Source organism: Cherax quadricarinatus, chromosome 55, assembly GCF_038502225.1.
Source record: "Cherax quadricarinatus isolate ZL_2023a chromosome 55, ASM3850222v1, whole genome shotgun sequence".
In the NCBI taxonomy this organism is placed as follows: domain Eukaryota; kingdom Metazoa; phylum Arthropoda; class Malacostraca; order Decapoda; family Parastacidae; genus Cherax; species Cherax quadricarinatus.
This window is the reverse complement of record NC_091346.1, coordinates 19,774,413-19,801,715: the sequence shown is the minus strand read 5'-3', so window position 1 is coordinate 19,801,715 and position 27,303 is coordinate 19,774,413. Positions and strand designations below refer to the sequence as shown.

The window sequence follows — 27,303 nt, the reverse complement described above, 5'->3', positions numbered from 1 at the left end:
CATTCTGTAGTACGGTGACCAGAACTGAGCAGCATAGTCTAAATGAGGCCTAACCAAGGATATATAGAGTTGAAGAACAACCTGAGGACTTCTATTATTTATACTTCTAGATATGAAGCCAAGAATTCTGTTAGCTTTATTTGTTGTCTTGGTTTTAAATTACTGCTAACCAGAACTCCTAAATCCTTTTCGCAATCAGTAGTATTAAGATCTACATCATTTAGTTTATATGTGGCATGGTTATTTACCTGTCCAACATTTAGAACTTTGCATTTGTCAATATTAAACTGCATCTGCCACTTCTCCGACCATTGCATCAGTCTATTCAAATCATCCTGGAGTGCTCTAGTGTCCTCATTAGAATGAATTGGACGGCCTATTTTGGTGTCATCAGCAATTTTGCTTATGTCGCTATTTATTCCCTCATCTATGTCGTTTATGTAAATTGTGAACAACAACGGGCCCAACACTGACCCCTGAGGAACACCGCTTGTTACGTGCCCCTATTCTGATTTCTCCCTATTTATGCAGACTCTCTGCTGTCTATTTGTCAGCCATGCCTCTACCCAGGAAAAAATTTCTACTCCTATTCCGTGTGCCTTAAGTTTCCTCGATAGCCTCTGATGCGGAACTCTATCGAAAGCCTTACTGAAGTCCATATACACAATATCATATTCATTACCATGATCTACCTCCTCAAACACCTTAGTGAAAAAAGTTAGTAGATTCGTAAGACAGGTTTAACCCTTTCAGGGTCCGTCCCGTAGATCTACGGCTTCACGTTGAGTGTCCAAACCGTAGATCTACGCCAAAATTCTAGCGCCGTCAAATTTAGCACGAAAGCGCTCATAGGCCTACATGTGAGAGAATGGGTCTGCGTGGTGGGTGTGCGCCATAAACAAAAAATCTAGGCGCCCGCATAGCATTGTGGGAACGCCGGCTCAGTTACCCTTGTTCACCATGCCTCGTCGCAAGTCAGCTCTCACTCCCCGGAAAATTGGGACTCTCCTCTTCCTATCTGATAGTTCTGACACTGATGGAAGTGGAAATGAAGACGAATTCTACGGCTTTGATCAGTTAGTGACCGAAAAGAATGACCAGGATATCGATAATAGTGCAGAAAACCCTGACGATCCTCAACCTTCTACCTCTGGTGTGGGCACTCGTGACTCACGGTCGGTTGTTCCTCAATGCAAGAGAAAACTAATATTTTCGTGTGGCCAGGCCTCTGACTTCAGTAATGATGATGATAGTGACGTGGATTGTGATTTTATTGCGCTTGACGATCATTCGAGTAGTGATAGTGAGGAATCATATTCACCAGTGAAGCGTCGGTATGTTCGCCGCCGCATGCGCTCGGGTAGTGTACCCTATGCTGTGCCCAGGGGACGGAGTACATCCCGGAGTACATCCCGTGGCCCTACACCAGTTTTAGGTAGTGATAGTGAGGATGATGTGGCTACACTTGGCATGGATAGACCACAGGCATCAGTGGATGGTGGTAGTGGTGATGGTAGTGGCACCGCCATGCGTGACTCACCAGCCCACGCTGGGACCCACGCTGCTGACTCGTCAGTTCAAGGACAAAGCAGAGCGTCAGCCACCAGCCCACCACAACCACAACCACCCGCACAACCAGCCTATGATGTCCAGTATCCACCAGCAAACCGTATGTGGGATTGGCAGCAAAATCCCAATTTTGTTCCCAAGCCTCACCACTTTGATGACTCTCAAAGTGGAATTCTACCTACTTGTCCCCTTGGAACCACGGCCAATGAACTGGAATTCTTTGAATTATTCTTTGACCAGCCATTGATGGAAACTATTGTCAGGGAAAGTAATAAGTATTTTGAGTACACCATGGCAAATACGATCATATCACCACAGTCAAGACTACACAGGTGGAAAGAGACGACTGTTGCAGAAATGTATTTGCTTTTTGCAACAATAATGCTTATGCCTCATGTCTATAAGCATAATATAAAAGCATACTGGTCCACAGATCGGCTAATTTCTACCCCGGTCTTCAGTGAAATCATACCAGTGAACAGGTTTATCTTACTCTTACGTATGTTGCACTTCTCTGACAAAACCAGGCCTGACAGAAGTGACAGGTTATACAAGATTAGAAATGTTTTCATGTATCTCAAACAAAAGTTCAGCATATACTTTTATCCATTCAAGAATCTTGTAATTGACGAGTCTTTGATTTTGTTCAAAGGTAGACTGTCATTCAAGCAGTATATACCGAGCAAGAGGAAACGCTTTGGTATAAAACTGTTTGTACTCTGTGACTGTGACAGTGGCCTGGTGTTGGATATTGTTGTATACACGGGAAGTAAAACATTGAAAGATACCAAGATGTTATTGGGTATCTCAGGTGACGTAGTGAGAAACATGATGGCACCTTATCTTGGTAAGGGGCATACATTATATACCGATAACTGGTACACAAGCCCATTACTCAGTGATTTCATGCGAGTGAACAAGACAGATGTGTGTGGCACAGTGCGTTCTAATCGTAAACATATGCCCAGGCTCAACGCAGGTGCTCGTGGTGATGACGTGCAGGTGTTTACTGCCAATGACATCATGGCATTACGGTGGCATGACAAACGAGATGTCACATTGTTGACAACCATTCACCGTAATGAAATGCAAGACAGTGGCAAAGTTGATCGAGTGACTAATGAACGTATTCGAAAACCAGTGACAGTGATTGATTATACACAAAACATGCGCTTGGTTGACAAATGTGACATGCAGATTGGTTTTGTTGACTGTGTTCGTAAGAGTTACAAGTGGTACATGAAACTTTTCTTCCATCTCATGGACATTTCTATGCTCAATGCATATAATATGTACCAAATAAAGACTGGCAACAGACCACCGTATGGTGAATTTTGTTTGTCTGTTGTCAGACAACTCATAATGAAGTACCAGGTAAGAACACCTGCTATACAACAAGGTCCTCGAATTACTCAGGATATACCCAAGCGTTTGAGGAGGGAAGGTGATCATTTCATAATACAGCTTCCTTCAACTCAGAAGAAATTTGCTCAGAAGAGATGCATCGTCTGTGCACAAACAAAACGACGGCAACAAAGACGCAAAGACACTCGGTTTATGTGTGAGGAATGTAAGGTGCCTCTGTGCATGGTGCCTTGTTTCAAGGAGTTCCACAAGCTCCAGCAGTTCTAAAACCATGTCCAGTGATTGTAAATATGTAAATATATGATAGAACATTAGTATTATACAAGATTTGTGCATGTTTATTGTAATAAACAACAGTGGTAAACAATAATATGATAATAACTTTAGTGCAGTTATTGTGTTCAATACAGTGAGTTTATATATATACATTATATACAGTATTGGTCTCTCAGGCCCCAAATGTTAGTAGGAATAGAAAAAAATTGGAAAAGAAAAGAAAAAACTTAAAAAACCGCTAAATAATGTAATGCGCGTATGTGGAATTCGTCGATGTTGCCGCCACCACATCATTTTTGACAAACTTCTTGGCACTGTATCTCGGTAAGTACTGATCAGAATTTTTTTTTTGTCTTATTACCTTCACAAAAATATGCTCTTTAATTCTGTAAGAAAAAATAATTTTTTTTTTTTTTCAAAATTTCTTGGACACTGGAGCACCACTTCAGATTTTGGCCTTGGACCCTGAAGGGGTTAAAGCCCAAACTCATAGCTATTTCTTTAGAACTCCATTTTTTCTATCGATTGAGTACAAGAAACTGCCCATTTACCGATTTCAACTACCTAATAATGTGGTCAGAAATTTGCAATTTGGCCAATTTCACGAAAACTAAAAAAATATGACAATTTCAAAATAAGGTCCAGAATGAGCAATGCAGACATTCCTGGCTCTAAAATAACATTTTCTTTGTTAGGTAAGACACATATGCAACAGTTAGACAACTTTATTCTGAAACGTTTCGCCTACACAGTAGGCTTCTTCAGTCGAATACAGAAAGTAGGCAGGAACAGTAGAGATGTGAAGACGATGTAATCAGTCCATCACCCTTAAAGTCGTAGAATTTGAGGTTGTCAGTCCCTCGGCCTGATGGACTGATTACATCGTCTTCACATCTCTACTGTTCCTGCCTACTTTCTGTATTCGACTGAAGAAGCCTACTGTGTAGGCGAAACGTTTCGGAATAAAGTTGTCTAACTGTTGCATATGTGTCTTACCTAACAACCTGTCGGTATTGTATACCATTTTGATGTTCAACATTTTCTTTGTTCATCAGTCATGTCTCCAGGCCCCTCTGATATTACTCTTGCTTTCTATTTTGAATTTTTATTCAAACAAAAATTAGAAGACTTACTATTATGCAGACTACTGCAATACTGTAATAATTGTATAAATAACATCAACCCATTCATGACTGCATATTAGAATGGCTAGTTGGACATTTATTGGACAATGGCATCATTTGTTTACTTTTGAACTTTGGCAAAAATCAAACATTTCCCCTACTTTGAGCTCCATTTCTAGGTTCTTTTTATAGTAAAATCAATCAAAATCACCTCTATTTCTATAATATGTTTTCCATTCTATCAAATGAGACCAAGAAAACGAGAATACAACCATAAATACTATACGAAAATAGACCACAAAGTCAGCATTTTAATTAAAAAAACAGTCGGAGTTTTTTTTTCTCATTATGCACTGCGTGCTCCAGGATTTTTTTTATATGGTGCACACTGACCACACAGACCCATTCTCTCACATGTGGGCCTACCAGCTTTCTCCTGCTTGATTTGAAGCCGCTAGAATTTGAGTACAGTGGACCCCCGGTTAACGATTTTAATCCGTGCAAGAGGGATAATCGTTATGCGAAATAATCGTTATGCGAATGAATTTTCCCCATAAGAAATAATGGAAATAAAATTAATCTGTGCAAGACGCCCAAAAGTATGAAAAAAATTTTTTTTTACCACATGAAATGTTAATTTTAATACACACAAACTGAAAAAGGCATGCACAATTACATGACACTTACTTTTATTGAAGATCTGGTGATGATTGATGGGATGGGAGGAGGGGAGAGCATTATCTTCTTACTGTTTAGAAGGGGAATCCCCTTCCATTACGACTTGAGGTAGCAAGTCCTTTTCCGGGGTTACTTCCCTTCTTCTTTTAATGCCACTAGGACCAGCTTGAGAGTCACTGGACCTCTGTCGCACAACAAATCTGTCCATAGAGCTCTGTACCTCCCGTTCCTTTACGATTTGTCTAAAATGGGCCACAACATTGTCATTGAAATAGTCACCAGCACGGCTTGCAACAGCTGTGTCAGGGTGATTTTCATCTATAAAGGTTTGCAGTTCAACCCACTGTGCACACATTTCCTTAATCTTTGAAGTAGGCACAATGGATTCCACAACTGGCATAGGCTTCTCAGGGTTAGCCCCAAACCCTTCAAAATCTTTCTTAATTTCCATACTAATTCTCACCCTTTTTACCACAGGGTTGGCACTAGAAGCTTTCTTGGGGCCCATGGTCACTTATTTTCCAGAAACAGCACCGAAAACACTGTAATAATACGAAATATTCCGAGTGTATGCTTGGATGTTACCGCGGAGGCTGGCTGGTAAACAATGGGACGGCCGGCACATGTGAGGCTGGCTGAGGGCACATTGGACGCGTCTCGGACGAAAATCGGTAAGCGGGTTTTTAATCGGTATGCGCGGCAAAAATTTTGCGATAAAAGTAATCGGTATGCGGAAAAATCGCTATGTGATGCCATCGTTATGCGGGGGTCCACTGTATATATACATCAAACACGGTACCTCGTAAGATGTATACATGTACAGTATATGTACGGCCGCGACAGTCAAAGGGTTAAAAAGATTAGCCAAAGGTATGCTAAGTTCCTCTTTACATAAGCTTTACTCAATCGATAAAAAAAATGGAGTTCTAAAGAAATAACTGAGTTTGGTCGACTGGAACAATGGAATTAGCTGAAAATAGGGCTCAAAGTGGGCGAAATCGTCGATTCGTAAATATCGCCGAGGTCACTAACTTCGCGAGAGCATAAATCCATCAGTTTTCCATCAAATTTCGTTCTTTTGGTGTTATTACAATCGGGAAAAGATTCTCTATCATTTCATAATTTTTTTTTTTTTTTTTTTTTTTTTTTTTTTAAATTTTGCAACACCAGGAGACACCTCAGGATTTGGGGTTGTGACAGTCAAGGGGTTAAGAACCAAAGACTGATGAGTATTGCAAGCAGAATTTTTAATGCACCAGTCTGATTACTATCACAAGAAAGATTTGAATGGGCTGAACACTGATTAGTATCACAAAAAGGGATTTTACAAACTAAACACTGTTTGATAATATGCAGAGTTTAAAAAAAAAAATCCACATTGGCCATCTTCCACTGAGGCAGTGTGACCCGAAAAAGAAGAAACAAAAGTTTTTCTTCTTTTTACATTTAGTAATTTATAGAGGGGGATAGATAGAGTATTAGAGTAGTACCCAAAAATATTAGCAATATTGTTTTGTAAATATAATTCTAAGAAATATAAAGTGACAAGGATGCAGGATTGTGACCAAATGTTTGACAGCTAGGCATGCATAAATTCTGTAAAGCATAACCTAGGACAACGCTAGAACCTATCAGTTCTCCAACTTGGTATGAGTACAAGTATGTAGTCTTCTGCCTTTACATTTGTCTCCTTTCTTAGTGTTGTATAGTAATAATATTACATTCTTAGGTAAAGGGCTAAACCAGTAGGGGGTCATACAGCACATGGGGAATGGGAGACAATCAGATTCAATCCAAGTAAGGGGAAGGTAACTTCATTTCCTTGTATCATACATTGAGGTCTGGGGTTCGATCCCTGGTATGGGTGGAAACATTAGGACATGTTTCCCTGAGACATCTGCTGTCCCGGTTCACCTATCAGTAAAATAGGTACCTGGGTGTTATTTGACTGGTGTGGATTGCATCCTGGGAATAGAATAGACCTAATATGCCTAAAATGCTCTGTAAAACAAGGGGCTTTCTATATAGTAGTTTGTCATTGATGTCAGCTAATCATGTATACTTTGTACATGTACTCGTAGAAGTAAAAGTTATTATTATTATTCATTTTTGAAGGGATATTGTTTTACTTTATTGTATTGTGTTTTAATGAAGCAATAAGCCCATGTGGGTCATTCAGCATGGTGGTGGAGGTTATATTGTTATATTCACTGTAATGTGAAATTTCAGTTCATAAGATTTTTATATTTTTCTTGAAGGTGACAAGTGGGTGTCCTGCACCATCATTGGAATTAAACATAGCCATGGCATATGTCCCAGCAGCTTATTCTAAGTCTGGAACTCAGGTTGGTGTTGAAGTTCGCAAAAAAACTATATTAGCCACAGTGACAAAGATGCCCTTTGTTAAGTGTAACTATTATACAAAGAAATAGGACTAGGATTGATCATTTTAACTTTAAAAGTAGGGGGGGGGGAGGGTATCCAACCTAGTTCTCTTATGTGATGCTAGTGATTAATTTTCTTAGCACAAATTTATAATAGAGTTACATCGGTTTCATTTAGAATAACTGTAGTAATGCATATGTATGTGACTTTTATTATTTTTACTCGTCTAGAAATATGCAGATACGTATATCATATTCATGGGAAGTGCTAAACCCATAGATGTTATACAATGCCTGCAGACTGTTACCCTTCAAGGGATGAAGGATGCTTTGACAACATTGAAGGGCTTTTGATCCAAGGAATTGGCATAATTCTCCCTTTCCTCAGATTGAATTTCAGCACCCCTCCCCTACCACTTCCTAATACTGTTTTGCTACCTTCTTTCCAAGAATTTTGGCCACTTTTTGGCTTTTTACTTGGAGTAAAATTTGGTTTGTGTTATGCATCACCTTGTACTACTTCTCCATCTCCTTCACCTCTAGCTGTTTTTTGTAATTCTATCAATACTCTTTTTTTTTTTGTATGTGTTACTTTATTATAGGAATGGTATGTTTGTATGGCTGCTTCCTCTAATACTGGGCCATTTGCTTCTTTTGTACCATTGTTCTGTTGTGTTTTTATTTTTATAACAATGTTAATTGCTACACTGTTGCTTTATTGTAGTACAGTATTTAGGTTTCTTGTAGTGGAACCTTGGAATTTTTGTACCATTATAGACTTATTGTACTATATACCAGGCTGTTATAGATATGTGGGTCAGTGGGCTGCCAGCAGCAACAGCCTAGTTGATCAGGTGAGCACCAAACAAGCTTAGCTCAGGGCCAGGCTGTAGGTATAGGGGAAAAACTCTTGAAACTTGTCATAGGTGTATACCATAGTTTTTTTTTTTTTTTTAATTTAGTCTGAGGTACATCATATTCTCATTATATATCTTTATTTTCTTATAAAACCCCATAGATTTTTCTTCCAGTGTTCTCTGATGCATAGTGCTGTATGACAGTCTCTGGTTTAGTGAATTTTTATGAATAAATAATGGGGAATGGGAGGTAATCAGACTTGTTTCAAGAAAAGTGAGGGGCATCTCCAAATCCTTGGATCAAAAGCCTTTTATTAACACAGCATCCTCTTGTATGATGCATAGATTTACATTGTTATACCTGGTGATGGTTGTGGGAATCACTATCTGTCTTTGAAATGCTGCTTTTATTATATAGTAGTACCATTTGTTCTTTCAATGCACTGGCCGTATCCCACCAAGGCAGGGTGGCCCAAAAAGAAAAACAAAAGTTTCTCTTTAACTTTAGTAATGTATACAGGAGACAGGGTTACTAGCTCCTAGCTCCTTGCATGTTAGTCGCCTCTTATGACATGCATGGCTTACGGAGGAAGAATTCTGTTCCATTTCCCCATGGAGATAAGAATAAACAAGAACAAGAACTAGTAAGAAAATAGAGGAAAATCCAGAGGGGTGTGTGTGTGTGTGTATCTTTCTTTCAACACACCGGCCGTATCCCACTGAGGCGGGGTGGCCCAAAAGGAAAAACGAAAGTTTCTCCTTTTATATTTAGTAATATATATAGGAGAAGAGGTTACTAGCCCCTTGCTCCCAGAATTTTAGTCGCCTCTTACAACACGCATGTCTTACGGAGGAAGAATCCTGTTCCACTTTCCCATGGAGATAAGAGGAAATAAACAAGAATAAGAACTAGAAAGAAAATAGAAGAAAACCCAGAGGGGTGTGTGTATATATGCTTGTACATGTATGTGTAGTGTAACCTAGGTGTAAGTAGCAGTAGCAAGATGTACCTGAAATCTTGTATGTTCATGAGACAGAAAAACGGACACCAGCAATCCTACCATCATGCAAAACAATTACAGGCTTTCGTTTTACACTCGCTTGGCAGGACGGTAGTACCTCCCTGGGTGGTTGCTGTCTACCAACCTACTACCTTGGATAGTACCATTTGTTTTCATGAAAATAATATGTACAGGCAGACCTTGCTTTACAGCACTTCACAGCATTTTGGTAATACAGTGGTTGTCATTTATACCCATTCTACATTTATTCAGCCTTTCTGCATAAATATATTCACCAATCACTATAAGCTAAGGATGAAAATATTTTAAGTTAAATAATGTGTGAAATGTATATGGTAGTGTAAATATGTTATTAGGCTTTTATATGCATTTGAAAGTGAAAAAAGGGCATGTTTCACTTTTCAGCAGTAGCCTGGAGCCTAACCTGCTATATAAGCGGGGCCCTCCAGTATAGTATTCTACGTCAAATGATGTACAGGACTTGCTAATGTTGACATTTAGTTTGAGGTACCTCAGAGTGGCATTAAAATTATAATAATTACTAAGGTACCCACCATTGAAGGGAGTAGTATTAAAAGCTAGTCTGGTTTGATGTGATGGTAATTACGACAAGCCTGTAACTTTCCTTAGCTGTCAACTACAGGTACAGTACTGTATTTTATGAAAAGAAAAAATGATTGCTTGCTCATGTCCTTTGATGACTATTATTAAGGTTCCTTACTGTTAAATGTTGCTCGGAATATTTTTCATCTTCAGGGGTTGAAAAATTTTGCAAATTTGATTTTTGGGATTCACATATATTTTTTAAAAATCTTCCTTCAAAGGATGCCTTGATGTTGGTGAAAGGATCTGTCCAAGAAATCTGAGCAGTTCTCACCTTCCTTGAATCAAACATGATTACCTCCCATTCCCCAGGGGTTCAGTTCTTTCCCATGATCATATTAATGGAGATGCTAACCCATAGGGATTACACATAAGAACATAAGAAAGGAGGATCACTGCAGCAGGCCTGTTTGCCCATACTAGGCAGGTCTTTTACAATCCATCCCTGTGAGGGAAAAGTTCAATAGATAGGAGTAGCAATATAGTAACAATAGTTTCATTACCGGCTACTAGTTAAGGTAGGGTAAGTCACGCTCCCGCCTTTCTTCCCCCTCCCCGAAAGTGATAGTTTCATTGCCGGCTCCTAGTTAAGGTAGGGTAAGTCACGCTCCCGTTTTTCCCGCCTTTTCTCCCCCACCCATAAAGTGATAGTTTGATTGCCGGCTGCTTGTTAACGTAGGGTCAGTCTAGCTCCCGCTATCCCTTCCCCTCCCTCTTCCCCCCCCCCCTTGAAAGGTGATGTATGGGGCTCTGGTCAAACAGTAAATCACTCGACTCGCAGCTCCCAACACTACTCTTGGATGACAGTGAAGGTCACCCGTCAATCAACGAGAAGAACAGGAGAAGGACTAACGTCCTGGAGACGTCCCCATTTTGTATTGAACTACCTGTGCACCTGTATGAAATTGCAGGACGTAACCCCACATCATTGCAGCGGTAAAGAACCTGCTTTCCTGTCATAGGGATACTACTCGAGGCTCTATCTACTGTGAAGAACTAGCCAGTGGGTCGTAACCAACACCTGCGACCCCCCCCCCCCATCATCAGCAACGGCTACGATTTCAACAACAGTGTCACCAACACCAGACACCCCTATCTACATTAGCGTTGAATTCAGTTATCATTTATATTGTTCATTTTTCATTTTCTTTAATGTAGGATTAATATTTCATATTTAAGTGTTTTACATTTTATATTTTCTACATAATAAAGTGTTTATGTTTGTCTGTTATTATTTCTTTTTCTATTCACTAATTTTCCTGAGGAGGAGCCAGCCTGGGTAATACTGACTGAAGTTGTTACAGGGCTGAGTAAGCCTTCACAAGTGGCGACCTTGCCAGGATCAACTCTACTGAATCAAGATTCAACTCCATCTTGAATCTACCATTGGAACTTCAACGCCGCATACCACAGACGGTTACCACCAGCCATGAGTAATCATTCTCTATGGTAGGACTACAGTACAGGTATTTGAAAGATTTGGTGATTGTTATAGTCTCAATTTATTGTAAGTCAAGTCAGGCAGGATATAATAGCTAATTCTGCCACTTTTTCATGTGAGCTTGAAACACTTTGGAGGATTAGACTCTAGGGACCCGAGATTTTCCAGTGACAACTTGTTTCATTGAGCTCTTTATTATATCAAGGGAACTGTCATAGGACACTCTTGATTTGTTGGTGAGAAGATTGGATGGTCAAGGGACCCCATTCTACTTACTGTTTGCTCGGAGCCGGCATAGAACCCTTCGTTTTCGTTAATACATATTGTTTAATTGAAGCAGGGATCGAGCCCTCTGGTTTATTTATAGTTTGAGCGGAGCAGGAATTGAACCCTCTGTTTTCTTTAATACCCGTTTCATTTCCTCTGATAGTTTAAGTTATTCTTGCAAGTATGGATGAATACCAGTTTTGGATGAACGCTGGAAGTAAGTTAGGAATAACATGGAAAAATTTAGAATCTTTCATTAGTGCTAAGATCCAGGAAAGACTTGAAAGAGAGAGAATTGAGAGAGAAGAAAGACAGCTAGTAAGGGAAAGAGAAGAGAATAAGGAGAGAGAGAGAATCGAAAGAGAAGAAGAAAAAAGAGAGAGAGAGAATTGAGAGAGAAATCCAAGAAAGACAGAAAGAGAGCGAGAAGTCCAAAAAGAGCGTGATAGACTTAATCGTGAGGAAAGAGCTAGGGAACGTGAGGAACAAGCTAAGATACGTGAGGAACAGGTTAAATTAAGAGAACTTGAGGAAAGAGCAAAGGATAGAGAAGTTGAGGAAAAAGCTAGAGAACGTGAGGAAAGAGCTAGAGAGCATGAGTTAATAGAGAGAGAAAAGGATCGCGAGCTCGAAAAATCTCGCCTTGAATTAGAGAATAAAAAGTTAACTTTTACACAACAACAATTAGAGGAAGGAGTAATGGAACAACGTGCAGCTAGTACACATATTCCAACACCTAAATTTACCTCCCTTCACAGAGGGGGAAGACATAACTTCTTACATTATCAGGTTTGAAAATACCGCTACCCTCTGTGAATGGCCTGCTGACACCTGGGCTACCAGGTTAGGAATGTTATTTTCTGGTACAGCCTTGAATATCTATGCAACTTTGTCACAGGATATCATATGTAATTATAACCTACTAAAGAAGGCAATCCTTAAAGCATATCAAAAAACCACTAATTCTTACAGGAAAGATTTCAGGTATGCCACCTTACAGCCTGGCCAGAACTTTCAACAGTTACAGGTAACACTCTTTCGTTTGTTCGACTTTTGGATAGAGAGTTCAGGAATTGATCACAGTTATGAATCTCTTCGAGACTTCATGGTTGCTGACCAGTTCCTGACAGCTCTTCCTCACCAGATACGAACATTCATCAGAGAACACAACCTGATTAAAGCTGAGGAAGTTGCTGAGGCTGCTGACCTGTATGCTGAGGCTCACAATTCCTATAAAGACCTAAAGGGATCGAACCCTAAGGGCAAGGGTTCATCAGACCTTAAGAAATCAAAGCCTCTAGTGGAAAGTAAAATGACTTCTTTTATTCCTGTTTGTCATTTGTGTGGTGTTAAGGGACATAAACATCCAGATTGTCCTTCTAAGAAGGTCCAAAAAGTTGGAAGATGTTTTAAAGACTGTAATGACCAAGCACCCTTCTGTTCAGGAACAGTTAATGGACTTAATGTATCAACCATTTTACGAGACACTGGATGCACATGTATAGTCATTTCTGATAAGCTGTTCCCTAACCTTAAAGAAACTCATTCCTCTGCTATACTTTGACTACTTGGGCCGTACGGACACTTTTCCTACCATCCGTTGTTACATTAGGTCTAAATGGTTCACAGGTTGGTCTGAAGCCGTACTAGCTCCCATCACTTCTTGCTCCGTACTAATAGGTAATGTAAAAGGTGCCATTCTTCCTTCTGAGGTTGACCTCTCATCACCAAAGATGGACATAGGTGTTTCAGATCCTCTTCCTGTAGAGTCGGAGAAGCCCCTCGAAAGTTCAGATGAGACAATGTCTCATGAGATTCATGTGGGATTAAAAACCAGTGATACTACTCTCGAAAGCGAGGAAGTAGGATCACAAGTTCTCTTGTTAGATGAAAGTGAAGGTATCACCTCCGATACCATAAATGTCTTGACTAGGGCTCAGACCAAAGCCCAGGCTTCTCCTACTGTCCATCCTTTGATTTTCCCTGACTTTAAGCCTTTAGATATATCGAAGGACTCCTTTGTCAATTTACAACGTAATTGCCCTTCTCTTCAGAATTGCCATAATGCCGCTAAACAAAATCAAGTTATCCAAAGGAAAAACTTTTCATATAAATTTGAATATATAAAAGATATCTTGTACAAGTCAGTATTCAAATTAAATTCAGATGAGATAGACTATTCCATCTTAGTTGTTCCAAGTCAATGCAGAGAGAATGTTCTTAAAATGGCTCATGACCTGCCAGTGGCCGGACATTTCTCGCATCGTAAAACTTTAAATAAAATTAGGGAAACCTATTTTTGGCCAGAAATGTCCTCAGATATCGCTACCTATTGTAGATCGTGTAAAGTTTGCCAACTGTCATCCTCTCGAGGTACCAGGCGAGTACCTATGGTCAAAATGCCTATCTTTACGGTACCGTTTGAAAGAGTAGCTATTGACATCGTTGGTCCTTTATCTCCACTTTCATCTGGGGGACATAGATATATATTAACATTAGTTGATTATGCTTCGAGTTTCCCTTAAAGACCATAACTACTACAGAGGTGGCTGAAGCCCTTTTGTCCATCTTCTCCAGAGTGGGCATCCCTAGAGAAATTTTGTCTGACCGTGGGACACAATTCACATCTGACTTAATGCAACATCTATACCAACTTCTGGGAGTGAAGCCTCTCTTCACCACACCCTATCATCCCAGCTGTAATGGGAGGATTGAGCGCCAGCATTCGATTCTCAAGTCTATTTTAAGGAAACTTTGCTCCCTTAAACCTAAGGAGTGGCATCGTTACCTACCCTGTGCTTTGTTTGCCATGAGGGAAGTTCCCAGTGACTCTTTGGGGTTTTCACCTTTTGAACTTCTCTATGGTAGACAGGCCAGAGGCCCATTGTCCATCCTTCATGACTTATGGACTAATGAGGAGGTAAATGCTGAGGTTCAGTCTTCTTACCAGTTTTTCCTTGACCTTAGATCCAAACTTGAGGAGACCTCTGACATAGTTTCGAAAAACTTAAGTTTGTCAATGCACCAGTACAAAACCTATTTTGATTCCAAAAGTCAGAGGAGAAGTTTTAAAGTAGGAGATGAAGTTCTTGTACTTTTGCCTATTAAGTCAAATAAATTATTAGTAGCATGGAAAGGTCCATATAAAGTATTAAAAATTTGTGGAAAAGTTGACTACCTCATAGAAGTCAAGGGGAAACCTAAGCTTTATCATATCAACATCCTTAAGAAATATTACCGAAGAAATTCGGTTAAGTGCCTTAATAACTTTGACTTATTTTTTCCACACGAACTTGATAAGACAACTGAAGAATGTAAAGTGCGCGTAATTGACACCTCTAACTTAGACTATGATGAAGAACTACATGACTTGGTGACTCTTGACCACTCGGACGCAACTAACATTAATATTAATGAATCTTTGGATGACCATAAGAGACATGAACTACTTCAATGTGTGAGTAACTTTTCAGACGTCTTTACTGATATTCCAGGTGTTACCTCCATGGTAATCCATAAGATTGACTTAGTGACGGACAATCCTATCAAACGAAAATTATACCCAGTTCCAGTTCACCTTAGGGATGCATTTGACCGAGAGGTAGACAAATTATTAAAACTAAAGATCATTGAACCTTCAGTATCTTCATATTGTTCACCAGTAGTCATGGTTAAGAAGGAGGATAATTCATATAGACTTGCTATTGACTTCAGAGGCCTTAATGCTATAACTCGGTGGGATGCTGAGCCTATGCCCTTAATAGATAGCGATCTACACAAATTTTATGACGCTTCCTTCTTTTCAGAGATTGATATTGCGCAGGCATATCAAGTAATGTTAGATCCTTCTTCTAAGCAGTACACCGCTTTTCCTACACACCAAGGACTGATGCAGTATAGAACTATGCCCTTCGGTTTGGTAACTGCCTGTGCTACCTACGTGAGACTGATGAGAAAGGTCTTGGGTAATATGCCAAATGTTTCAGTTTATTTTGATAACATTTACGTAATGACATCTACGTGGGGCAAACATATCCAAACATTAACATCAGTTTTGCGTAGGTTACGCTCACATGGCCTCACTGCCAAGCCGAAGAAATGCTTCCTTGGGTATAACAAGATTAGATATCTTGGACTGATACTTTCTAATAACACTCTGCAGCCTCTCCCCAGTAAGATCAAAGCTTTATTAGAATTTAAATTCCCCAAAACCAAGAAGCTCATGCGAAGCTTTCTTGGTTCTGTAAATTTTTATGCACGGTTTATCCCTAACCTTACTGATCTTACAGGCATCTTAACCGACTTCCTTAAAAAGTCTGTGAAGGAACCTCTTGAACTTTCCGACGTAGCTCGGGAAAAGTTTAATGAGATTAAAAGTATCTTTTTGAAAGACCCTATACTTAAGATTCCAGATATTAATAAAACATTTTGTTTGAGAACTGATGCCTCCAATACTGGCTTAGGTGCGGTGTTACTACAATACCATGATGGTACTCCCTTCCCTGTATGCTTCCTAAGCTGGAAACTCCTTCCCGCAGAAACAAGATACTCCACAATAGAAAAGGAATGTTTAGCCCTTGTGTGGGGTATCTCCAAACTTAAATTTTATTTGCTGGGAAAAGAATTCATTTTAGAAACTGACCACAAACCTTTGATATACCTAGAAACTTTTAAGGGAACCAACAGTTGCCTCTTGAGGTGGACATTGGCACTCCAGGCTTTTAAGTTCCATATTGTGTATATCAATGGTTCATCCAATTATTTCTCTGACTGGTTAAGTCGTGACAGTCAGTAGAAGATTTGTTGCCTTACGCGACTTCCACATGTTAGAACTTTTTCCTCGCCTATTCTTCTTATACTCCTTGACTATAAGTCTTGGTATGGGGGAGTGTGAGGGAAAAGTTCAATAGATAGGAGTAGCAATATAGTAACAATAGTTTCATTACCGGCTACTAGTTAAGGTAGGGTAAGTCACGCTCCCGCCTTTCTTCCCCCTCCCCGAAAGTGATAGTTTCATTGCCGGCTCCTAGTTAAGGTAGGGTAAGTCACGCTCCCGTTTTCCCCCCCTTTTCTCCCCCACCCATAAAGTGATAGTTTGATTGCCGGCTGCTTGTTAACGTAGGGTCAGTCTAGCTCCCGCTATCCCTTCCCCTCCCTCTTCCCCCCCCCTCGAAAGGTGACGTATGGGGCTCTGGTCAAACAGTAAATCACTCGACTCGCAGCTCCCAACACTACTCTTGGATGCCAGTGAGGGTCACCTGTCAATCAACGAGAAGAACAGGAGAAGGACTAACGTCCTGGAGACGTCCCCATTTTGTATTGAACTACCTGTGCACCTGTATGAAATTGCAGGACGTAACCCCACATCATTGCAGCGGTAAAGAACCTGCTTTCCTGTCATAGGGATACTACTCGAGGCTCTATCTACTGTGAAGAACTAGCCAGTGGGTCGTAACCAACACCTGCGACCACCCCTCCCCTCCATCATCAGCAACGGCTACGATTTCAACAACAGTGTCACCAACACCAGACACCCCTATCTACATTAGCATTGAATTCAGTTATCATTTATATTTTTCATTTTCTTTAATGTAGGATTAATATTTCATATTTAAGTGTTTTACATTTTATATTTTCTACATAATAAAGTGTTTATGTTTATTATTTCTTTTTCTATTCACTAATTTTCCTGAGGAGGAGCCAGCCTGGGTAATACTGTCTAAAGTTGTTACAGGGCTGAGTAAGCCTTCACAATCCCACTAACAAAACATTTGCCCAACCCAATTTTCAATGCTACCCAAGAAATAAGCTCTGATAACTATCAACTCATTTGAAAGTCCCACTCAAATCCAACCCCTCTCACTCGTATATTTATCCAATCTAAATTTGAAACTACCCAAAATCCTAGCCTCAATAACCCAACTAGGTAGACTGTTCCACTCGTCAACTACCCTATTTCCAAACCAATACTTTCCTATGTCCTTTCTAAATCTAACCTTGTCTAATTTAAATCCACAGCACAAAGGGAATGGGAGGCAGTCAGGTTTGATCCAAGGTTAGGATAGCCCCACTTCCTTAGACTTATCTCCTTTGAAAGCAATAAAATACATTCGTCTCCTAAATGTTAGTAAGCTATTGCAGGTTCTTTCATTAGTTGAATTATTGTGTAGATTAGATGAATAATAGTATACAGTATGAATGTTGATTGTTACATATACAATTATGGGAGGAGTGCTAAACCTGTAGGGAGGGGGGTCACAGTACTTGGGTGATTGGGAGGTACCCCATGTTCCTTTGATGAGCATTGCTTACAAATCCAGAGGCTCTGACCATCAAGAAACCTTCATTGAGTGATAATTATTTTTAGCATGTGATGACCATGTTTTGTTAAGCACAGTATGTAAATTTAAGCTAAGTCTAGTACTTTTGGTTTATTAATAATATTCTTCAAGCTGTCAAGGTAGATTCCTTGATGCATATGATCTGAGGTATTGGATTTGCCCTTCCCTTAGATCAAACCTGATTACATGTAAAGCAAAATCAGATACATGTATAAGTTTATCATTAGTTTCAATAAGGAGCACAAATATTATATTTAATGATCTTAGTCTGTTTTATTTAGTCAAAAACACACATCAGAATCTTGAGAGATTATTATTATATAATCATGGGGAGCACTAAACCCATAGGGATTATACAAAATCTTGAGAGAGAAAAAAAAAAAAAAAAAAAAAAAAAATATATAGTAATTTGTATTCTAGCAGGGGTCACTTACTTTTCACAATGTTGAGAAAATTATTTTTGAATATAGAAAGTGCCTGAAATCTGAGAGATACAAAGTATACTGTACTTTTATTATAGTGTACAGCGCTGTATATTATTATAATAAAAAAGAAGCGCTAAGCCAGCGCTGTATAGCCCTTGTGGCTTGGCGCTTCTTTTTGATTGTAATAATAATAATAATTATTATAGTGTATATTGTGACTTTTATGACCTATGCATTTTAAATATAAAATTTATACTTTTTTTGAGATTTGGGACTGATATAGGAGGTCCTCAACTTACTCGAGACTTGTGTTCTTTCTTTATTAGCTTGCTTGCAAGTTGTTTGTATAGAAAAAAAAATTAATGTAAAGGATGGTTACATTTCACACACACATTACAGCCTTGATTGTAAAACACTTGGCACCTAAGTGACTTAAGTGCAATTTTTACCATTTATAATTTGAGAACCTCCTGTGTATATTTAAATTAGTCTTTATTAGATTCAATTTTTTGTGGTGGTAAGTTTGGTAAAAATTTGCAGTGTTTACAATAAATAATGTTTATTTTGCATGGTTGAATATATAAACTGGGTACTGCTGAGTGTTTATCCAATGTTCCTATTATGAAGAAACTGGTTTATTAATACATATAAAAAAAAATTTAAAAAAATATAATTTTACCTAAAGCATTTTGCTAAATGGCTATTTAAATTATTTTGGAGTGTGTATATTCTACAATTTGAGATAGCTATCACACAAGAAAATATCCATATCCACTAGTTGAAAATAAAAGGTGCTCACTAACTTCTGACTTTTATTTTTGTGGTGGAAAGATCGTAGTTTCCATGGGCTGCATTGACAGGGATGTTCCATGCCAGGGTATTATTATTATAATCAAGGGGGAAGCGCTAAACCCAGAGGATTATACAGCGCCTGGAGGGGGGGGGGGATGTGGAAGGCATTCAGGCTTAATTTGGGAAACTGGAGCACAGATCCAATTCCCTAAATCAAGAGCCCCTCACCAACATCAATGAACCTTCCTTGAGGGGCCATGCCAGGGTAGATATGTATGTACATAATGCCTTTGCCAATAACCACTCGGTTATTGCCTTTTTTATTTTTATTTTGAGAAGGCATATGACAACTTGGAGATATAACATCTTGACCCAAGCTCACTCCTTAGGCCTCCGAGGCAGTCTGCCATGTTTCCGCAAGTACGTACTTCTTATCCAAGCAACATTTCCGTGTTTGGGTTAATTTGCTTTTCCCAGACTTTGTCAAAACTGAAGGTGTCCCCCAGGAATGTCCTGAGCACCACACTTTCTCCTTGCTATAAATGATCTTCCTCTTCAAGGGGTTGCTCCTTGGCGTGGTGAAGAGGCTCTTGGTCTGAGGAATTAGACCTGTCGGTCTTCTTCCTCAGACCGAACCTAATTACCCCCCCAATCTCCCCTCCCCTATCCCATCCTCCCCTTTTTCCTTTCCTCCTCCCCCTCCCCACCCCTCCCTTTTGCCCTTCCTCTTTTTGGCCTTTGGGATTTCTCCCACAGGCGTGCTAGTTCCTAGGTAGAGGAAAGGATACCGGGGTCCATCCCATTCCGTTGAGGTTCTTGGCGGTGGTGTAGTTTGCCGTGGAATCTTGATCGCCTGGGGATGTCCCGATCCCTCTCCGGTATCCCGGAGTAGCTTTGAGTGTCTTTCGGGTGACGGGTGTATCTCTGGAAGCCACCTTTCGGATTCCGGGGGTGGTGGCCGAAGGAGGTATGCTTTGTGGCGGATATCCGGCCGCCCTCTCTTTTGTCCACCGAGGTAGCTCAGCAGATGTGAGGTTGCTATCCCGGATTGCTGGTTTACTGGCATGAAGGGTAGGGTATGGCACGGGTTCCATGCTGCATCTGCGCTACTAGCGGTGCCGAGGTCCTCTTGGGCGCGGAGGGAGATTTCCGGCCCTTTCATTCCTCCTGGGAACTATTCCTCCCCGCTCCCCCCTTTTTTTTATTCTTTTTTTATTTTTATTTTCTTTCCTTTTCTTTTTTTTTCTTAAAAACAAAAAGCAAAGGAGTAACCTAACCATGGAGAACCCAATCCATGAACCCACTACCCCCGGGCCCCTTCTTGATACCGCACCCCATTCTGACCCTGCCTTGTGTTTAGACCACTCTTCGGACACTCCTGATGCCCCTGTACCTCTTGCTGGTGCTGTTTCCTCACCCGCTTCAGGTACCGGGGCTTCGACTGACTCCTTCGATTTGTCTGAACTCCGCTCTCCTTTGACTATGCTTCCGGCTTCTCCCTCTACGGTACGGCAATTTTCGAATCGCCCGCCCATTTCACGCCGGACCAACTACAGTCCTACTCCTAAACGCCAACGTCAATCTCCTGATGATGCTCCTTCGTTACCTTCCCATTCTACTTGGAAAAGACCGACACGTCAAGCACTCCCTCTCCACGCTCAGTTTCGGACCACACAATGGACTAAATTTTTTACTTTAAGACCGACTTCTTCTTCTGCCTACCTTTCTGACCATAGTATTGGCAAAGCGCTCCTGCGTCATGTTGGTAGAGATATTTCATTTCATGCTCTCAAGAGCGGTAAGCGCATTGTCACTGTCCAGAATGCTACCCAAGCTCATGATCTTTCTCCCCTTTCGAATATCGATACTACTCCTATCACTATTGAAAAACATCTTTCTCTCAATTCTTGTAGTGGTACTGTCATTCTGCCCCATACCATAGTCCAACAGAATTTCCAGTCATGTGGCAATGACATTCTTGAACAGCTGGAACTCCAGGATCTCCCAATCCTCAAAGTAGACACTTATGTCCTTCCTGCCCGTGGGCGGAGACGTTACCCTTGCAATGTGGCTCGTTTAACTTTTGACAGCCGAGAACTCCCGTCCTCTGTATATGTCGCGGGACATCGGTTACAAGTTCGAAAGGTGATACCTACACCGCAACAGTGTAGAAATTGCTGGCGTTTTGGTCACCCAGCGAAATATTGCAGATCTATGGCCGAATGCCCAGTCTGTGGTGCCGACGACCATTCTAATACATCTTGCAGTCAACCTCCATCTTGCCTTAATTGTAATGAAGCTCACCCTTCGTACTCCTGCCGTTGCCAGGTCTACTTAAATGAACGTGAAATCCGTTGCCTCAAAGAGGCAGAAGGTCTCCCTTATGCTATGGCAGTTACTCATCTCCGCCTCCAAGGGAGACTACCCAGTGTTTCTTATTCTCGTGTTTCCAAACATCCCCCCACTTCTGGGGTCCCATCTTCTGCAGCCTCCTCTGTTGTTACCCCTCCCATAGCCACTCCGGCATCTAATCCTTTTGCTGTCCTTGGCTCTGACGTCCCGACTACAACTCAGTCTGTTCTCACATCTTCGCGTCCTTCCTCACAAGCCCCAGTATCGACAAGACCTCGTACGACACCTACTACCAATCGCCCCTCTACTCAGAAGTCCAAAAAATCCACATTGCTCAAATCTTCTTTGCCCCTTCCTTCCCTTCTTCCACCTCCACACTTTACCTTTCCAGTCTCTGTACCTAGTTCTTCCCCTCTCTCTGGCTCTATTACAAGTGTGGAGATTCACCCTCCTCCTCGTACTATGCCTTCCACCCCCGTCCCCTCCCAAGTTTCTCCCTCTTCTGCCACCTCCCAGGTTTCTGCCTCTTCTGTCCCCCCCCACACTTCATCTCCAGTCCCTTACACTCTTCCCTCCCCCTCTACTTTGGTACAGTCCATTACTGTCCCAATCTTTACTCACCCTCCTCCTTCTATCTCCAATATGGTCTCCCATCCATCTTTGAATTCAGAAACACTTGAAGCCATTTCAGAATATATTGCAGAGACTAAACCTTCAATGGACACTGATTCACTTCCTGTTCCTTCTCTTCCCTCTCCTCCATCTTCACAACCCCATTCTTCGCAACGCTCCGTTCCTTCGCTGCTTGAACGTCTTCCAATGCCACCACACGTTGACTTTTCTAACCCCTCTAGTCCGTAGGTGCCTTTCCCTACGGATTCCTGGTATTTTCATCGCCAATCATGGCCTATTTACAGTGGAATATCCACGGCCTCAGGGGTAATCGGGGTGAGCTTCAGATGTTGCTTTCCAGGTTTTCCCCTGTTGGTGCTTGCTTACAAGAACCAAAATTACACTCGGCTGTTTTCCAACCTATCTCAGGCTATAATTTATTGTATTCTTCGGATCCTTTCTCAGATGGGACCTTTAATGAAAGTGCTTTTCTTCTGCGCAATGATATTCCGTACTGTCAACTATTTGTCCATACCTTGCTGCATTACACTGCAGCCCGTATCCACTTGAATAAGTGGTTTACAATATGTTCTTTATATCTCTCTCCTCCTCGAGCATTTTCTATCCCAGACTTTGCCTTTCTTGTTTCATCCTTACCACCACCACTTCTGTTACTTGGTGATTTTAACGCCCACCATTTCCTCTGGGGGGGGGGGGTCTCATTGTGACTCGTGTGGCATCCAGTTGGAGGCTTTTCTCGCCTCTCACCCCCTCCATATTTTAAATACGGGTACTCCCACCCATTTTGATCCTCGTACTCATACTCTCTCTTGCATCGATTTATCAGTCTGCTCTTCCTCCACTGCACTAGACTTCACCTGGTCTGGACATTCATATTCGTAAGTTACAACATCTACATCGGTCAGCCCGTGTAGTCCTCTTACACCTCTTCAATCTTATTTGGGCACAAGGAGTTCTTCCCCAGCTGTGGAAATCTGCCCTTTCTGTAAACCGGGTACTACAGGACATGATGCCTCCCACTATCTTCCCATCGCTCTTACTATTGCAGTTTGCAAAGTGATGGAACGTCTCGTGAATCGACGTTTAATGTGGTATTTAGAGACACAACAGTCTCTCCGCAAGTCAATATGGCTTTCGTAAGGGTCGTTCTACCATAGACCCCTTACTACGCTTGGATACGTATGTTCGTAATGCCTTTGCGAATAATCACTCAGTTATTGCCATATTTTTTGACCTTGAGAAGGCATATGACACAACTTGGAGGTATAATATTTTGGCCCAGGCCCACTCCTTAGGCCTCCGAGGCAATCTACCATCCTTCCTTAAGAACTTTTTAACTGACAGACATTTCCATGTTCGAGTCAATAATGTTCTTTCCCCGGACTTCGTCCAAGCTGAAGGTGTCCCTCAGGGATGTGTTCTAAGCACAACACTTTTTCTCCTTGCTATAAATGATTTGGCCTCTGTTCTTCCACCCAATATTTGGTCATCACTCTATGTTGATGACTTCGCTATTGCTTGTGCAGGCGCTGACTGTCATCTCATTGCAGTTTCTCTCCAGCATGCAGTCGACCGTGTTTCCACTTGGGCAACCACGCATGGGTTTAAATTTTCAAGTACCAAAACTCACCAAATTACTTTCACTAGACGCTCTGTCATCTCCGATCATCCTTTGTATCTCTATGGCTCCCGTATCCCCGAACGTGATACAGTCAGATTTCTAGGCCTTCTCTTTGACCGTAGGTTATCCTGGAAACCTCACATTACCTCTCTGAAGGCAACTTGTCACAGCCGGCTAAACCTTCTTAAAACCCTTGCTCATCTTTCCTGGGGAGCTAATCGTCGAACTCTGCTTCGCCTACATTCAGCCCTCGTTTTATCGAAACTCTATTATGGTGACCAGATTTATTCCGCGGCCTCTCCTGCTACTCTCTCTAGCCTTAACTCTATCCATCACCAAGGATTACGTTTGTGCCTTGGTGCTTTTCGCTCTTCCCCTGTTGAGAGCCTCTATGCAGAAGCGAATGTTCCATCCTTGTCTGATCGCCGTGATGCCCATTGCCTTCGCTACTATGTACGCTCTCACGATCTCCACAATCCTTCCATTTATAGAATGGTCACCGATATTAGTAGACATTCTTTATTCGTTCGCCGCCCCTGTTTGCTCCGTCCCTTTTCTCTTCGCCTACATTCACTCTTGTCTTCCCTTCAGTTACCACCTTTATATGTTCATGTAGCATCTCACTTTTCCCTACCCCCCTGGGAAGTTCCAGCTGTTCGGGTCTGTTCTTTCTCACTCCCTTGCTCGAAAGCTCAACTGCCTACGGTGGCTTCCCGCTCTCTTTTTCTTGATCACTTCCACTCCCATTCTCATGCCACCACTGTGTACACAGATGGCTCTAAGTCGTCAGATGGCGTCGGATTCGCAGCAGTGTTTCCGGACAGCGTCGTGCGGGGGCATTTACTATCTTCGGCTAGCATTTTTACTGCTGAATTGTATGCCATTCTTGCAGCACTTATTCGTATCGCATCTATGCCTGTGTCATCATTTGTAGTAGTCTCAGACTCCCTTAGTGCTCTACAGGCTATACGAAAATGTGATACATCTCACCCCCTAGTTCTCCGTATCCAACTTTGGCTACGCCGTATCTCTACCAAACAAAGATATTGTTTTTTGTTGGGTCCCTGGTCATGTCGACGTACAGGGCAATGAACAGGCAGACACTGCTGCGTGGTCAGCAGTACATGACCTACCAATTTCCTATAGAGGTGTTCCATTTCTGGACTATTTTGCTGCAATAGCTACCCACCTTCGCACCCGTTGGCAACAACGTTGGTCAACTCTGCTCGGTAACAAACTTCATTCTATTTAACCGAGCATAGGTTACTGGCCGTCTTCTTGTCATCAGTGCCGAGGTTGGGAGACCACTCTCTCCCGCCTTCGCATTGGCCACACTCGTCTTACTCATGGGTATCTCATGGAGAGGCACCCTGTTCCTCTCTGTGAGCAGTGTCAAGTTCCAGTATCGATTAGCCACATTCTGTTAGACTGCCCTCTCTATCAACGAGCACGCAGAATTTACCTCCAACGTCGTCTTCGTTCTACTACTCTCTCTTTACCTTCCCTTCTTGCTGATGGACCCTCCTTTAATCCTGACTCTCTCATTGACTTCTTGACAACGACTGATTTACTCCACAAACTCTCATGATACTTTTCGCACTCCCCTCAGCCCTTTCTAGTTCAGTCTCTTGCTGCCCTTTACCCTTTCACCATCCACTACCCCGCTGTTATCCGTAACCTATTACTCATCCATCTCCCTTTTGCCACCTGATGCCCTCGCTTCCTTCCTGCCCTGCAGCGCTGTATAGTCCTTGTGGCTTAGCGCTTCTTTTTTATTATAATAATAATATAAATGATCTGGCAACTATTTTTCCCATCTAATATTTGGTCATCACTGTTGATGACTTTGCTATAGCTTGTGCAGGCGGAATGTCGCCTCATTGCAGTTTCTTTCCAGCATGCAGTCAACCATGTTTCCAATTGGGCCACTGCTCATGGGTTTAAATTTTCTAGTGCTAAAACACACTAAATTACTTTCACTAGACATTCTATCATCCCTAATAATCCATTGTACCTGTATGGTTTGCATATCCCAGAACGTGATACTGTCAGGTTTCTTGGCCTTCTGTTCGACTGTCGGTTATCCTGGAAACCTCACAATACTTCCTTGAAGGCGGCCTCTCCTACAACTCTTTCTAGCCTTGATCCTATCCATCACCAGGGATTACATTTATGCCTTGGTACTTTTCGCTCTTCACCCGTTGAGTGCCTCTATGCAGAGGTGAATATTCCATCCTTGAATGATCACAGTGATGGTCATTGCCTCTATTTTGTTCACTCTCGTGACCTCCACAATCCTTCCATATATAGGATGGTAACTGATGTTAGTAGAAGTTCTTAATTTGTTTGTCACCCGTTTACTCTGTCCCTTTTCTCTTCGTCTACATTTGCTCGTCTTCTCTTCAGTTGCCACCTTTCTATGTTCATGTAGAATCTAACTTATCCCTTCCCCTTATACAACCTGGAACTATGGCCTGTTAGTGAGCTACACACTGTAAAGGCATTAAGAGGGTACACCCATATTTGAATGTATTAGACCTGCTCTTCTCTACAAAAAGGTTAATGCTCTATTATATAATAATAATCTAGAGTATACGTAGAGAGAGATCTGGGGGTCAATGCCCCAGTCTGTGACCAGGCCTCATGGTGGATCAGGGCCTGATCACCTAGGCTACAAAAAGGTGCTAAACCTATTAAAGCCATTTAGCTTTACATAAGGCTCTCTCATGATTTGTACACCCTCTCCTAACAGGGCTGTCATTACATCTGATGTCTTCAATATAGGACACTTGCAAGTGGGTGGGTAGAGAGTTATACAGGATTTTTATTATTGGATCTGTCATTCCTCTCCTGGGACTCTTAAGGCCTATGCATTACCTATTCCTGAAAGTATAACAGCCAAATCTCACATTACACAATGACAGCCTACCACCCCTACTCTAACATTTGGTACCCCTTTGTTTCACTTAGTTTACAATTTTTGTTTACCATGTCTGCTCACTGGACCATCCTACCTCTCGAGTTGGATTGGATTGCAAGGGTAAGAAGGATGAGTGGAGTGAGGTTTAGCAAGAATGTAAAATGGATGCCATAGTTGGTGCAATAGGTTTTCATTAAAAAAGTCAGTAGTAGTCTGCATTATAAGTAGGACTTTTGGGAAGAAGGGCATTTAGATTTAGGATGTTGACCATCTTGAAATTTTGCATGCTCTTTGATAGAGGATACAGTTTATTAATATTCAGTGAAAACCGTTTGAATTACCTGGCACAGGCATGCTGGGCATATCCAGAGCTTGTTCTTGAAGTCCACCTCTTCTTGTTCCCTGCTATCCTCTCTAAGCAGTCACCTTTTGTTCTGTAGCATCCAAGCCTGCCAACTCCCCACATATTTCTCAAATATTTTGTCTAGATTTAGAATCTACATTATAATCATGAGGGAGTGCTAAACCTGTAGGATTATACAGCGCCTGTGGGGGGGCGGTGGGGGGGGAAAAGGGGTTGGAAGGCATTCAGGCTCAATTCAGGTAACTGGAGTACAGATCCAATTCCCTAGA

At 41.5% G+C, this 27,303-nt stretch overlaps 1 protein-coding gene across 4 annotated transcripts in view; it reads left to right on the top strand.

Moving 5' to 3' along the window:
* The window catches only part of LOC128698942 (aminomethyltransferase, mitochondrial), a 47,511-nt gene that overhangs the window by 10,477 nt on the left and 9,731 nt on the right, over nucleotides 1–27,303 (top strand). Inside the window, exons 5-6 of one of the 4 annotated variants that reach the window (XM_070096894.1) lie at nucleotides 7,271–7,357; nucleotides 10,841–10,985. In XM_070096894.1, coding sequence (XP_069952995.1) covers nucleotides 7,271–7,357; nucleotides 10,841–10,870 — 117 coding nt within the window. In that variant the 3' untranslated portion in view covers nucleotides 10,871–10,985. Of the gene's footprint in view, nucleotides 1–7,270; nucleotides 7,445–10,789; nucleotides 10,986–27,303 lie in introns of those variants that run through there. The other 3 variants (XM_070096893.1, XM_070096891.1, XM_070096892.1) reach the window with 3 other exon arrangements.